The sequence below is a fragment of the Macaca thibetana genome, chromosome 2 (assembly GCF_024542745.1).
Source record: "Macaca thibetana thibetana isolate TM-01 chromosome 2, ASM2454274v1, whole genome shotgun sequence".
In the NCBI taxonomy this organism is placed as follows: Eukaryota; Metazoa; Chordata; class Mammalia; order Primates; family Cercopithecidae; genus Macaca; species Macaca thibetana.
The window spans coordinates 120,619,832-120,636,305 of NC_065579.1; the positions used below are offsets into that span (position 1 = coordinate 120,619,832).

The 16,474-nt window shown below is 37.9% G+C and overlaps 1 protein-coding gene across 7 annotated transcripts in view; it reads left to right on the forward strand.

The window, feature by feature from the left end:
• SLC25A26 (solute carrier family 25 member 26) overlaps positions 1–16,474 on the forward strand; it is a 161,897-nt gene that overhangs the window by 40,548 nt on the left and 104,875 nt on the right. For all 7 annotated transcript variants that reach the window (XM_050781311.1, XM_050781312.1, XM_050781308.1 and 4 more), the window contains 2 exons: positions 1,637–1,741; positions 2,947–2,994. In XM_050781311.1, the coding sequence (XP_050637268.1) occupies positions 1,637–1,741; positions 2,947–2,994 (153 nt within the window). The remainder of the gene's footprint in view (positions 1–1,636; positions 1,742–2,946; positions 2,995–16,474) is intronic.

The window sequence follows — 16,474 nt, forward strand, 5'->3', positions numbered from 1 at the left end:
TTGGCAAGCTGTCGCCTGTTTTTGTAAATATCATTTTATTGGAACATAGCCAAACAATTTATTATATATAAATTAATATATATATTAATCTATACATATATAATATATACATTATATATATGTATAGCTTCTTTTGTGCTAAAACAGCATAGCTGAACAGTTGCGACAGAGACCATGTGGCTTGCAAACTGTAAAATATTTTCTACTTGGTCTTTTACATTATAAATTTGCTGTAGAGCCATGCTTTAGAACCATTTAGTTTTGGACAGACAAAGCCTTATGTAATATCCAAATTGAGTACTGATCTCTGATTAGGAATCAGGAGAATACAGATCAGAAGGGACAAACCTCTTTGAGTTGTGTACTCTATTTGGTGGGACAGTTTTTTTTTTTTTTTTTTTTTTTTGAGACGGAGTCTTGCTCTGTCGCCCAGGCTGGAGTGCAGTGGCCGGATCTCAGCTCACTGCAAGCGCCGCCTCCTGGGTTCATGCCATTCTCCTGCCTCAGCCTCCCGAGTAGCTGGGACTACAGGCGCCCGCCACCGGGCCTGGCTAGTTTTTTTGTATTTTTTAGTAGAGATGGAGTTTCACCGTGTTAGCCAGGATGGTCTCGATCTCTTGACCTCGTGATCCGCCCATCTCGGCCTCCCAAAGTGCTGGGATTACAGGCTTGAGCCACCGTGCTCGGCCTGGTGGGACAGCTTTCTTACATTTCTTGCAGGCTAGTCTTGAACTCCTGGGCTCAAGCTACCTTCCTGTCTCAGCCTCCCGAGTACCATAACTTTGGTGTTCAAGGTTACATGTGTGAAATCTAAGTTGCAGAAAAAGTTTTTATCTTTGCAGACTGTTAGGTCCATAGAGGCTTGAATACAGGACTTCCATTAAAATGTTTAAAATATGTTTACACGTCTCCCTCCCTGTACCTTGCCACCCTTTCTCCAACCTTGCCTTCTTTCCTTTTGTGGGCAGAGTTCCTTTGGGTTTGACGAATTTTTTATTGTTCCTCTTTCTGAAAATAAGTAAATTACCTTTATGTAGGGTAAGGTAAAATCCTGGCAGTGTGGATTTGAGGTGACATATACCCGGCCTCAGCATGTCAGCAAGGGTGATATTAGAATCACATATTGGCCAGTAGCTGTGAGGATGACCCACGTCTGCTGGAATGCTGGAGGAGAGTGTACAAGAGTGCTGGGAGTCCCTTTTCAGTTGCTGCATGATCGAGAGTTGTGGGGGCTGGAGTTGGTGAGGGATGGAAGAGTGGGTACCAGCTGATGGTCAGCTTGCCTCTACGGATGTGTGCATTACTTCCAGTAAAGCAGAGGTTCCTCTGGTTCATCTTTCATCACGCATGTTTGAAATGTCATGTGCCAGATGCAGTTCTGGGCGTTGGGGATTCGAAATGAGTAAATGTGCTTCTCGCCGTTGGGAGGCTTATAGACAAATGTTCTTGGAACATCTGGCAGGAGGTGGGAGAATCTATATAGGACAAGCCAGGAAAGGTTTTTTGACAAGGTTTTTTGACATCTTGCAGTAAGCCTCCATATTATACCTTTTTACTATAATTTTTGCTTACCAAAAAATTTCAGTTTTTATAGCAGTTATTTACTTTTTAGGATATAATTAAATTTGTCTTTTAGGTTGCCTGCCTGATTCGAGTTCCATCTGAAGTGGTTAAGCAGAGGGCACAGGTATCTGCTTCTACAAAAACATTTCAGATTTTTTCTAACATCTTATATGAAGAGGTGAGATGTGTTTTTTAAGCTCTTCTTTTCTTTATTAAGATTTTATAGTAGCTCATATGAGCACTGTGGACTTCATCCTGACAGCCTGAGAGAAAACTTTAGAGCTAAATTTAATGTCCAGTTGTAGTAATTTTTTGCTAAGATTATCTTTGCCTTTTATTGGTTTTTGAGTATTTTCATTTAAATGTTTTTCAAATTTCTAAGCATAACATTGAGTGTCTCCACAGTATATGTGTCCTGAATTGTAATCTTCCTGCAGTTCCTCTGGAATCAGATGTGAAACAAATTGTAAATATGTAAAATGAAGAAAATACTATATTAAAACATCACTATAGTATTTTAGGTCCATGGAAGAGATATAGTACTGGACTGATGACAGTAACCAGTGTCATAACGTTTATACCAAAATGTAGCTTCTTTTACTGATGCATTTGAAACTGTCAGTCAGAAATTGTTTTTCCTGGCCATGTGACTAGAGAGCATTTAGTTGCTTTCTTTTATAGTTTTTATAGAAGTCTTTTAAAAAAAAAAAACAAAAAAAAAAAAAACATGAGAATCACATGGAAATTTTCCATGAGTGTTGATTTTAGAAAAGTTATTTGTAATAGTCTGTTACCTAGGTGAGGAGACATTGAATATTAATTGTACAAATGAGATGAAGCTACTATAGCTTCCTTAATGAAATATGTGGATGGTTAATACAGGTTTGTTTGGAAATATTGACCACTACTTTGGGAGATTATGAATGACTTTCTGATGTTTGAAGCTATAAATATAATTCTGTTTATATACAAAAGGATAATTGGCATTTGTGTGCATTTGCTTTTGGAAATGTATTTAAAGCATCTCAAATATTTTTTTCAAGAGAAGACATGTTACAGCAATTAAGTACTATTACTAATATTTAGTAGAATAATAGCAACTAAAAGTAAGTAAATATGTAGTCAGTTTTATTGTTAGAGATGTTCCTATTTCAAAGGAAGCTAATCTGAGCTCCCTTAGGAGCTGGTTATAAAGGTATATAAGTTATATAAGGTATAAGTTATGTACCTTAGGCCAGTTTAGAATCATTAACCTCTTATAGAACTGTGACAATTGTGAATGTTCTAGAACTCAAACAAGAGCAGGTAGATCTGCTGTATACAGAACGTCCTTCAGAAATCTCTGCCATTCTTTCTGAACTCTTGGCTGTTTGTTTGTTTCAGGGTATCCAAGGGTTGTATCGAGGCTATAAAAGCACAGTTTTAAGAGAGGTAAGTCACTTACTTTCCAATATTGAAGTACAAAAGAATGATGTGCTTTGTTCGGTAAATTTACACTACTTAACAGTTAGAAATATATTTGGAGAAACTTGGTTTAAAAAATCAAAAAGGGAAATTATTGTCGCTTTTCTGTTAAGTTTTCTCAGTTTTTACATTTGAAAGAATGAGTAGAACGGGTTTGGCAGAAGAGCAATTTCAATGGTCAGAATGGCCCATGATGTAACTGACTTGTTATTCCAGGGTGGCTAAAAAATGTCTCTTACTGTTGATGTATTAAGAAATAACTTCAGGCCGTGTGTGGTGGCTCACGCCTGTAACCCCAGCACTTTGGGAGGCCGAGGCAGAAGGATCACCTGAGGTGAGGAGTTCGAAACCAACCTGGCCAACATGGCGAAACCCCATCTCTACTAAAAATACAAATATTGGCCGGGCGTGGTGGCTCAAGCCTGTAATCCCAGCACTTTGGGAGGCTGAGACGGGCGGATCACAAGGTCAGGAGATCGAGACCATCCTGGCTAACACGGCGAAACCCCGTCTCTACTAAAAACACAAAAAATTAGCCGGGCGAGGTGGCGGCGCCTGTGGTCCCAGCTACTCGGGAGGCTGAGGCAGGAGAATGGCGGGAACCCGGGAGGCGGCGCTTGCAGTGAGCTGAGATCTGGCCACTGCACTCCAGCCTGGGCGACAGAGTGAGACTCCGTCTCAAAAAAAAAAAAAAGAAAAAAAAAATACAAATATTAGCCAAGTGGTGGGCACCTGTAATCCCAGTTACTCAGGAGGCTGAGGCAGGAGAATTGCTTGAACTTGGGAGGCAGAGGTTACAGTGAGCCAAGATCGCGCCACTGGATTCCAGCCTGGGCAACAGGGCAACAAGAGCGAGACTCTGTCTCCAAAAAAAAAAAGAACTACTGAGGGTAAGATACCAAGTTAATTACTGAATTATGAGGAACTAATGAAAAATTTGTAATGAAATAAGCATTCTAAGACAGGGACCCCAACCCCAGGGCTGTGGACTGGTACTGGTCTGTGGCCTGTTAGGAACTGAGCCACACAGCAGGAGGTGAGCAGCAGGTGAGTGATCATTACCACCTGAGCTCTGCCTCCTGTCAGATCAGCAGCAGCATTAGATTCGCATAGGAACACGAACCTTATTGTGAACTGCACATGCAAGGGATCTTGGTTGTGTTCTCCTTATGAGAATCTAAGGCATGATGATTGGAGGTGGAACATCTTAGGTGGAACAGTTTCATCCTGAAACCACCCACCCCACCCCACTGGTCCATGGAAAAATTGTCTTCCACAAAACCTGTTCCTGGTGCCAAAAAGGTTGGGGACCGCTGGTCTAAGAGGTGGGTGTCTCAAAAGTCCGTATCAGGCAGTGAGCCCTTGGCTTCTTGATAACAAAATATGATGAGCTGGGAAGTTCAGTCTGGACTGGAGTCCTGGCACTGCAGGTGATTCAGAGAGCAGTGTATCCCAGGGGAAGCCACTTCACCTCTCTTTGCCTTCTAACTCTAAATTTCTGTGATTCAGCACATGGGAAATTTTCTTTTGTTCTGTTTGGTTGAAAGAGCAAAAGTTTACGATCAGTAAGTAGTTTTAGTATATTACTGCAAGAGCATGATATAGGCCAGGCATGGTGACTCAAGCCTGTAATCCCAGCATTTTGGTAGGTGGAGGTGGGTGGATTGTTTGAGCCCAGGAGTTTAAGACCAGCCTGGGCAACACTGTGAGACCCTGTCTCTATAACAAATACGAAAACTAGCTGGGCGTGGTGGTGCCTGTAATCCCAGCTACTTGGGAGGCCGAGGTGGGAGGACTGCTTGAGCCTGGGATGTTGAGGCTGCAGTGAGCCGTAATTGTGCCACTGCACTCCAGCCTGGGTGACAGACCCTGTCTCCAAAAAGGAAAAAAAGAAAAAAAAGAAGTGTGTTATAATCTTTGCTTCACATAGAAGAGACTATCTTGAAGTTCAAAAGTTCGTTTTCAGATAGATGAGATATAAGAGAAGTCTGGTTTGGGACACAATTTTCTGTTAGAGAAAATAAAAGTGAGAACCTGCATACGTCTGCTCTGTGTCTGCGTTTTCTATTTGGAGGTTCTGGGATACTGAAACATAATAGTTAAATATTGCCGTATTTGACCGAATACTGAAATTCATTGAAATCCCTCATGTTATTCTCAGGTAGTTTTTTGTTTTTAACTAGAGAGTGCAGTCTTCTTTATGACATACCAGCACTGTTACATGTGACTTAAAGCTTTGGTTTTCACAGGTTCACAATCTACTTGGTGTAGATCTTTGAAGAACTTATTTTTAAGGCAAACCTAATGTTTCAAAATTAGTTAATTCTGTGGCGATGACTTGTGCCTTTGGGAAATGGCACCCATACTGTATATTCACTCTGTACTTAGTTTCTTTCTAAACGTGTTACTTACTCAGATTTCACCTGGGTACAGGAAAAAGAGAGGCAATAAGCCTTTTTTATTTTTCTGAGAGATGCTGAATAAATGAATATATTTACATGCTGGAGAATACTGGTTTTGCATACAAACAGATAAACACATGGTTGCAGCTGTGTTCTGTTCTTTAAAAAATTTGTTTTGACATATGTCATGCTAGTAATTAATTTCTAGCCTGCAATCCTTGAAAGTAGTGTGACCTTACTGAGATGACTTTGTTTACTCAAAATGGCAGCGTTTTGTTGGAAATTTAATTGAGGTCTTCTGCATTATACGTATTTATAAAAGATCCTTCAGACTTGATTTTAGTTGAGGTGTTGCTTTTGTACAGATTCTCTGATAGAATGAGAGAAGAATTATTGCCGAATGAAACATAGCTGCTTCTCAAAATGAGAAAAATAAGAAGTGATAACATCTGCTTTAAGCAGAATTTTTTTGCATTAGGTTCTTACTTTATTCTGGCACCAATATAAAATCTTTTTGCCAAGAGCGTGTTTGTTGTTTCAATAAGAAAATACATAAAAACCTTAGTGAGAATCACCTGGAAACGTATATGTTTATTCTGTATGCAATTTTTTCCTTAAACTAGTTTTCTCTCCCTAGCAGTTGCCCATTAGAATGAGATTGAAGTTTGAGTCCATGCATTATAAGATAGATTCTGTGTTCTTTAGATTGTGTGAATGTTGTCACACTTTTTTTTTTCCCCTGCATTTGATGTTTGTGGAGATTGCATGCTTATCCCTTACATTCTCTGAAATTATTTTAGTTACTGTGAATTTTAGATGGAGTCTAAGCAAGGTCAGCAGATTACACTGTTTACCTCATCCTTTCAGTGTTCATTTTTCTCATGATCTTTGCCAAATTAAATGTGCTCAAGCATGCTGGTGCAGTGTTATTACTGCAGTAAGATGAAAGTGGGGAGCAAAATCATAGCTGCTTTCATAACCAGGATGATTTCAGATGCAGTTGGCCTGAAAATTTTATGGAGAGCAGCCTCATACTCTTGGACGTAAATTAGAAGGACTTTTTATAGAGGAAGAAAGCAGAGTAAAGCAAATTGTTTCAAAAGAAGTAGGAATAAGTTAAACTTAGCAGATGTCTTTTGTCCACAAATTTCACTCAGCAGTCCTTTTTGGAGTGCCTACTGGGTCTTGGGGCACTACAAGGAGCACTTCTGCCCTGAAGGATTCACTTTCTGGCAGGGAAACAAAGAGGGAAGTAGACACTTTACAGTGCAGTGTTATAAGCACTGTAATGATAAGTATATACAAGATGCAGCTGGGGTTACAGAAGGAGCAATGCTTGAGTGGTGCTCAATTAGCATAAAATGACTCTTAATTGTTGAAGGAGTGGCAGAAGTAGTTAAGGATATAGGCAGAACAGCAAGAGCAGAACCACAAGGGTGTGAAAGTACATGTGTGTGGCTTGCTTATTGAAGCAGAATTGGGGTTTTCATAACCAAGCCAAGTGAGGGCCTGCAAGAGAGCACAAAGTGGGGTATTTGCCTGGGGGAGGAGTTGAACCTCTTGCTCTCAGCTGTTTGCCAGGGACTGGAGTGGAGAATTTGGGAAACACCCTTAAAAGAGCCCGGCATGTGTCCCCTGGAGTCTGGAGGATAAATTGCTGGTGTCTGACTCCTGTCTGCAGAAACCTGAAGGTTAGAAGCTGGTTGGAGCTGTCCCAATGGCAAGATGTGGCCATTTTAATAACAAATAACTCCTGGCTTCTTTTTGGTAGATGCTCCTAAAGAGATTTGAGATAGGTGAGGGTTATTCTCCCCACCCTAGTTTTGCTGCAAGCAGTCAGGCATGCCAAACAAGGAATTCAATCTGTTCAGTAAGTTCATTGAAGCCCCCAGTCTTTAGGTGCAAAAATCATCACTCTTACTAGTTTACTCAAAAGTGGATATAGCAGCTTGTCAGACTTGTTTTCCCTTAATATCCATGCTAAGCAGCAGGGATTCCCCTAAATCCAGTGGCTGGAAACGGGAACCTTCAGGAATCAAGCTTCAAGGACTGTCCTCCAAAGTCTCCTTCCTGGTTCTGCTGTCTGCCTGCTTAGTGTTTTTCCAGAGCCACTCTATCCTTGATCTTCTGTATTTTTTGTTGCTGCTTTCTAACCTACTTTATTTTGGAGATGATTTATATCACTTCACAAAGAGCACTGTCTTTTATAATGATTGCATAGTAGTCCATTGTGTAAACAAACCATAGTTTATTTAACATTTCCCTATTGGTGGACATTACAGACATGCTGCGGTGAGTGATACTGTTCCTGTGTCACGTTATACATGGTTGAATGTTTGCAGGTTACATACCAAAAGTAGAATTACTTCACAAAAGGTATGGGCATTTGTAATTTTGGTAGATAATGCCAAATTGCCCTTTAGGGAAGTACCAATTGACACTTGCCAACAACGTAGGAGCTTTCTGTTTTCCCCTGCCTCATCTATGGACTAGCAGTCTTAAAGATAAAAAAATGATGTCATTGTAGTTCTAATTTTAATTACAAGTAAGAGTGGACATAGTAACATATATCTGAGAACAGTCTTATTTACTTTCCTGTGAACCGATGATTTGAAACTTCCCCAAATTCTTGTGAGAATTTAATGAGGGGATCCAGGGGAAGTGCTTTCTATAGTGCCTGTCACATAGTATGTGCTCAGGAAATGTTAACTAGGATGATTAGTACTCTGGTAACTGAAAGAGCATTAACAGTGAAGGACACCTGATATGGTTTGGCTCTGTGTCCCCACCTAAATCTCATCTTGAATTGTAATCCCCACGTGGCAGGGGAGGGACCTGATGGAAGGTGGTTGGATGGGCGGTTTCCCTCATACTCGTCTGATGATAGTGAGAGAGTTCTCACAAGAGCTGATGGTTTTAAAAGTGTTTGGCAGTTCCCCCTTCGTACTCTCTCTCTCCTGCTGCCATGTAAGACGTGCCTTGCTTCCCCTTTGCCTTCTGCCATGATTGTAAGTTGCCTGAGGCTCCTCAGCCATGCAAACTGTGAGGCAAACCTCTTTCCTTTATAAATTACTCAGTCTCAGGTAGTATCTTTATAGCATTGTGAGAATGGACTGATAAAACACCTAAGTGTGGAATGCAGCTCTGTCCCTTACCAGCCATCTGCTCCTGACAAGTTTACTAATCTGAGTCCAGGTGTGCTAGGAACTTTGCATACTGTTCTCATTGATACCTTTGTACCTTTACAGCAGTTCTAGAAGGCGGCTGTGATAGCAGTATAGCCTGCTAGGAGATTTGGAAATTAAACCTGCCTTTAAGTTGTTAGGTTCTTCAACGGGGATGCAACCTTGATCTGTCTGCATTCAGACGTGTTGATGACTAACAATTGCTGTGTTTGAATGAGAGGCCAGACAATTGTTACTGCTTGTAAAGCTTTCCAGCTATAATGAAAGCGTTGTATTCAAATGTCTTATTGAGAGGCATCTCTATAATTGTAACAAATTGCAACCTGCAGTTGATTTTATATTCACTGGCTACTTCTGTAGGAAAAACAGCATACTGGTATAATGAAGTAAAGTTACCCTAATTGATGATCGAGCTGATCAAGATTCCTAATGGAAGTGCGTTGGGAAAATTCCATGATTGTTCATTTTTGACTTATTCTTACGGAGATTGCACCACTTGGATGTTTTCCACTGAAAAATGTTACCAACCAACTATCACCAGAACTTCTGTTGCATCTTTACTGTCCTTAAGGCTCTATGTACTATTTCCTGCTTATCATGATTGTAAAAGAGGAAAAAAACCAGTCCTATCTCATAAGGGACAGTTTTCCCCCTCCTTGTATCAGTGCTGTGTATCTGTCTCTGTGTATGTTTGTGTGAAATTGTTTTCTTTGATTTACCTCGTTCTCTTTCAGTTTGTCCTTAGAATTGTGGCTTATCTTTCCAGATAGCATATTAGTCCTCTTGAAAACAGCCACTGGGTGTTTACCTCCTTGTAGGGTGCACAGACTCTAGGATAATATCTTCTACACAGTGAGCACTCAGTGAATACTTGTTGTTCTTCACTGCTTTAAGTTTGACTTATTTTTGTTCAGAAGCTGCCTGACATCATGATCATTTCAGAAAGGTGAGGGAGCTCTAAGAGGGCTTGGAGTTATGTAGAGTATTGAATCAGGCTTTTGATATGCTACATTACTATGATCTTTGCATGAGACGGGTGATGAAATACCAAAGGGTATATACTTTTCTAAGATTCCAGTCTTCTTAAACCTTGAAAAAGTAGTTTTTATAAGTCTGATTTTATTGGAAAAGAAGTAAGTGCTATAATTATTCATTTATTTTCTTCATCTTAGCACTTCTACTGAAAAGGGAAAAAAGTGTTTCAAAATCTTTCCAAACTTCTAATGTGAAATTGTTTTTCAGTTAAAATCCAATGCAAACATATTGAACCTTATGTTAATCCTACATAATTCATTTTATTAACTATGACCAAATAGAACATCTGTTAAAATTCCATAATGCTAGCTTCATGGGAAAAGAAAAAAGTCCCTGTTTGCTCTTGGAATTTGTCCATTGTTTTATTATTCAGGCTTTCAGTAAATGTGTAATGAGACATTCTTTTTGATGGAAATATTAAACAAATGAAAATGAAATTTCCTCTTTTATCATAGAGGTTTATAAAATGAGTCACTTAATTGCATTTACATTATTGTAACTTTACTGGAGAGATGTTCTGTGAAGAATGAGTGCTGGTTCATTTGATTCATTCTTTAATTCAAGAACCTAAAATCATTACTCCTCAAACCTGGGCTTTAGCCTCTAGTGTTTCATCATCTCTTAAATAAGCAAACATTTTTAGGAAGAACAATTGAGTAAAATTATCTTAATGTGGAAGTATTAGTCTAGCCATTCAGTGCATAGTTTCTCATGTTTCGTTTACATGAAACCAGCTGCTATTTACTTTTTTCCTTCCTTGGACAAATTTCATTTATGCTGTGAAGTGACTTGAAAATGCTGCATATTTCCATTGTTGCATGTTGGCCATGTTGTCCTAAAGGGGCACCAGTTCCTGTGTATTTGGTGTGTGGAATGTGAATGCAATAATATGATGCTTCACTGTAAACACATTGGAAGCTATTGGATACAGGTGGAAATTATCTCTTAATTCTTTATTTAAACGTTGTGATCATAAACCATAGTGTTGAGAAGTAGCTCTTTGTTGTTGTTCCTTTGTGGTTTTCATCCCATGTGAAATATCCTCTTTCTTCATCTTCGTGAGTCCATTTGGATTGCATTTAGGCTGCAAATAACAGAAAATTTGACTGCAGTAGTTTCACCAAAGAAGTTTTCTGTTTTTTCCTTTTCTAACAAATCTGAAGATGATCATTCTAAGGCTGGTGTACTGATTAGATGAGGGCAAGGAGAATCCAGCTTTTTCATTTTGCCTGGCTAACTTTAATGCTCTGGCTAATTGACTCATGGTCACAAAATGTCTGCTCTACTTTCAGGCATCATAGTTCCATTCCAGACATGAAGAAGGGGAAGGGCATGAGGCAGTACTAACTTTATCTGTCCTTTTGTTTATCTCGAAAACAAAAACTTTCCTGGGACAGACGGTATATCAGGGCCTTTCTGAGTTGCGTGGGGATTGGGAAGTTGAGTATGAGCTTTTCAGTGTAGTAGATGAAGTGAGGCAAAGGGTGGACTGGGGGCAGTGTGACTACCGTTACTGAGTCACCCCACAGGATCTGCCATATTCTGTCCCTTCCCTTCCAGCTAAAGTTTCATCTCTTCAGAGAGAAGACCATTTCATACGTCTGTAGCTTCAGCCCACATGTGGGCATCCATGAGTACTTGTTTTTGGTCATTCTCCTTTGTAAATGGAAATGTCTGTTCATTTTTTTTTTTCTGCTGCCTTTGTTCTTTTGGGCACCAGTATGGAAACTCATCTTTAAAAATCATTTGGTGATCTCACTGAAATTATTTTGAAGACATGAATTTACTTCTGAGTTATTTGCTTTTATATATAGTTTTGATTTTAAAGTTAAAATCTCAGAATCCCTCTTATATTGATATATTCATATGTAAACACCTCAAAAATGTGTGTCATTTTAAATGGAAATAAATGACATTTACCAAGTACTTAGAATGTTCCAGTCACTGTGCTAAGTTCTTTACATACATTATTTCACATAATCCTCACAGTAGCCCAAAACACGATCCCTACTTGACAGACACTAAAGCTTGGTAAGTTTGTGGTTGGCCCAGGGTCTCCTACCGGTAAGGAAGAGATCAGAGGACTCCAGAATCCATGAACTTAACCTTTATGGTGAGCTGTGTATTTTACATTTTATTAACAGATACATTTTTCTGGGGAGGAAAAAACATATTTAAAATGAATAATCATATTTATATCTGTAGTCTTTAAGCCTTTAGATAGGCGTTAGTGCCAGGATTTTGGGGAAACTGGAAGTGTACATGATATTAAAAATAAATAGAGGAAATAAGCAAGTGTAAGGAATCTGTGTTGATGGAAGTGTTCGTGAAGAACTGTGGCTTATAAGTGCATATTATCACATGTTTGCATGATTTTCCCTTATCTAGATGTTAGTTCACGTGCCTCTTCTCTGAGGGACCTCCTGTGATCACTCCAGCTAAAATAGATCATTCACCTGTTACCCGATCACTTACCTGTTACCTTTTCATGCACCGATGTTTGAAATTACCTTCATTTCTTATTCAGAAATTAATTAATTACTGCTGTCTTCCCTCCACTAGAATGTATGCATCAGGAGGGCAGATGCCTCCCACTTTGTTTCCTACTCTTAATCCAACACGTAGAAGAGTGTCTGGAACATAGCACTCAGAAAATATTTAACAAACCGATGACTTAATCATACTTGCTTCTCAAAAGCAGACCAGTTTTAAGTACTTAGATATTTAAGATCTGCAGATACATTTAGCAAGAATTGTGGAGTTCTCACTTAATTCCTATACAAGCTAATGGTTTTCTACCAGATAAACTCTCTGTACTTCCATTGAGATTTTCTTTTCTTATCGTATTTACTGCTGTCCACAGATAGCTCTTATTTTAATTTTGTCATTTCTAGTTATAGTTACTCCTGTAACTGTTTCATATATTCAAAACAGGTTTTGAAATGATACGTGAAAATAATAAAACAACTTATGAAGAAGATCCTTCATCAGGTGTGTGCAAATTGTCTCTGGTGAATACCGTGTGGGTCAGCAATTACCCTTGATGTTCTCATTACTGTATACTGTCTTATTGTCTGAATAAACACCATCTTATATGGAGTATTAAGAAACTGTATATGTAAGAAAACTAAATTTGAAGGTCAAATCTAGTTTTTTAGATTGTGTAATTCAAAAATAGTGATTGGAATCATTCAAAGGAAATTAAAATGTTTATCTGTGGGTTCGACTGCTTGGCTGCAGATTACTTTGGGATCACATAATGAAAATAGTTACAATTTGAATACTAATTATGATCGTTTACTTTACATATATTTTCCTAATCCTTAAACTGTAAGACATTAGCCTATTTGTACAGATCATAAATAGAGGCTTAGAAAAATTAAGTAATACAACTAGGAGGTGGCAGGACTGGAATTGGAGGTCAAGTCTGCATAATTCCAAAGCCTGTGATTCTCGTTACACTTTGCCTCCTGTTTGTGTCTTACAGATAAATTCACTGATAGAATTTTTCAATAAATCCTAAGAAAATAACGTGATGGGAGATCTGCAAGACGTGAACCAAATCTTGACTTGAGTGAGAAGTGGAGCACAATTTCTCAGTGTTAGAGGATTCTAAAGCATAGAAATGGAACCGTTTATATGGGCAGAACACAATGAGAGGCTTCTAAATTAGCCATTAATATTGATTTCCGCATCCTTTTTCATCTGGCCTTTATGAAGGGTGCTTAAAAATGTTTTGACTGATTGTAGTCTTCTGTCCTTTTTTGTTCCCTGAGCTGCATGATGTGTTCTGAGAAACAGTAGAGTAGGTGGAAAAACGTTGATAATCTTTGGACTTGAAGTGGTTTTGGTACATAGCCAAGTAACTAGCAGATAATTTATTGACTAGTGGAGAAGCAGAAATTTTTGTGAGAAGAGGATTTTTTTTTTTCCCTTTTTGAATATACTCTGCTTTTTGTTACTGAACTTCTCAGTGCAAAACTCACGTTACAGAAGATCACACTAGAGGGCGCACAATGCCTGTGTTTTAAATGTTGGTGGCAAAAACCTCAGCATGGACTTGGGAGTTGCTTCCTGGCACTGTTTGGGGGGGGAAAAAAAAAGATTCAAATTAGAAAATGAAAATTTAAGCATAATAGTGTTTTCTGATCAAGATACCTGAATGGGTAAATTTGTGTTATCTTTTGATACATATGTGCATGGAGTTGTATTTATTTAGGTTCTAATTTTTTAAAACTTTTACCATGGAAAAATTTAAAGAAACACAAAAAAGATTAGTAAAATGAATACCTGTAGTCTCATCAGTTACCAGCTCTTGAGCCATGTTGTTCCATCTGTACCAAAGCCTACTTCCCACACGTCTGCATGATATTGAAGCAAATACCAGACATTGTGATTTCATCCAGAAATATGTCACTATGCATCTCTAAAAGATAACTGTAAACATAATGTATAAAAATGAATGTCGTAACAGAAAGACAAATACTGTATTATATGTGTAAACTAAGAAAGTCAAATTCATAGAAGCAGAGAGTAGAACCATGGTTCCCTGGGGTTAGGGAGTGGGTAAATGGGGAGATGTTGGTCAAAGGGTACAAATGATCAGTTATAGGATCAACAAGTATTTAAGGTACAGTGTGAAAAGTGATGGATGTGTTAATTAATTGGATTGTGGTAATCATTACACAATGTGTATCAAATCATCATATTGCTCACTTTAATATATATAATCTTTATTTGTCAGTTATTTTAAAAAATGAGTATCATAGTTTAGAAGTATTTCCCCAAAGCTATTTATCACTTACAAAGGGGAAAATAGTAATTTTACATTTGGAAAGACTGGCAGTCGCTATTTTATCCAAGTGATAAAGATTAACATCACCAGTAATAAGATTATATTAACATCATACATCCCTAATATAATCCACCAAGGACACAATGTAACTCCTTTGGTCTTCTTGCCAAAGATGCATAATCTCAATGTGTTCATGAGAAAACATCAAACAAACCCAAATTGAGAGACATTTTACAGAATTGTCAAAGTCGTGATAAAGAAAGATGAAAGAACTGTCACAAATAAGAGGAGACTAAGGAGACAAAACAAGTAAGTGCGGTGTAGAATCCTAGATTTGATCCTGGAACAGAAAAGATTTTGGGAAAAACTGGTAACATTCAAAATCTGTAATTTAGCTGTTAGCATTGCAGCAAAATTGGTAGCTGGTTTTGGTAAGGGTACTCTGGTTAAGTTATTAACATTAGAGAAGTCAGTGTATATGTGAACTCTACTATTTACGCAACTTTTATGAAAGTTTGTTTTAAAAAACCAAAAAACTAAAATGCCAGATTTGGACATTGTATGAAATACATAATTTTAAAGTCATCTTCTAAAATAATAAGTTAAATTTAAAATTTAATTTCTTTTATTGTTAACTTGTATCAAAATAATATATGCAATTAGTAACAACCCAAATAATGTAGAAAGATTTAGGATGAAAAACAAGTCTCCTGCCCATCCCTCTCCATTCTGGTTCCACTCTCTAGAGGTAGCCCCTTTTTTTTTTTTTTTTTTTTTAAATTAATTTTAACTTTTATTTTTAGTTCCTATTTCATCAGTACTTTCAGATAATATATTTAAATGTCTGTTTTAAATTTTGTCAATAAATAAAGTCTGTTGAGTCTTTGGGATGGAAGATGTGATTAAGCTCACATTATTTTCCTCCTCAACCCTGTTTCATTCTAGCATTCCAGTTATAAATTTCATTCCTCTGGTCATTTTAGAAACTTTAAGTCATATATTTGTTTATTCCTTATCCTACAAACTTTCAACATCTTACAATTTTCTCTTGACATGATGAGGCTGTTGCTTTCTTTTTGCCACCTTGTCCTCCTTAACCTGCAAATTTCACTTTCTGGAAAGACTTCTCTCAGCTATACTTTCATTATACATTGTGGAGAGGGTTGACAATTTCATCCTGTCTTTTACCCTCAGTCACTTCTTTCATACTTTTTCTGTATTGATTCCAAAAGTAGAGTACTGGTGAACTAGTGTTTGTATTATTGAGAAGACTTCATGAATGATCAGACCACGTAGTGTGCTAAGGCTGTATTTTTGTGTGTGTGTGGGACTTACACCCTGAGAGATGGTATCAGCATCAGAGTCAAATAGACCTTCTTTTCTTGCACTCTATCAGTTGCTACAATTTAATTTACAACATTTGGGGCTTGAGCTTATCTTTTTTTCTTGGAGTTTCTAATTGCCTTTTCTATGTGAAAAAGGCATTATTTGCATTATTTTTAAATATAACAACTTTGAAAACATACTGTCTTTTGTCCTGAGTCCCCTTTTCCCCTGGGAATCTTGGAATCCTTCATTCTCCTTTTCTAATCCTGTGTTATAATTCACTGTGTCTGGGCTTCTATTCATGGCCTTCTTGGGTCAGATTTGCTGTTTCCTGAAGGCTGCAGAGCATAGTGGTTCAGACTAGGGCTTTGTGGTCAGGCAGCCTAGGTTTTGCCGACAGCTCTGCCTCTGTTAAGCTTACACCTGGTGCTATAGTGTCCTCATCGAATGAAAATGCTTTAAGATATGATAAATATAAGAATATAGTTCATTTGTTTGAAGGCTTTTATTTGATCCTGATTTTTTGGGGGGAGGTCAAGTAATTATCTTTCTCTAGTGTCTATTATTTTACAAATCTCTCATTAAAGACAGCCTATGATAACCATTCTAATGATTCTTTGGCCTCAAATGTGTTTCATTGATTTTTTTTTTTCAATAGTAGGAAGGAATTATGTTAATGTTATGATTCTTAGAAAAGCATTTTG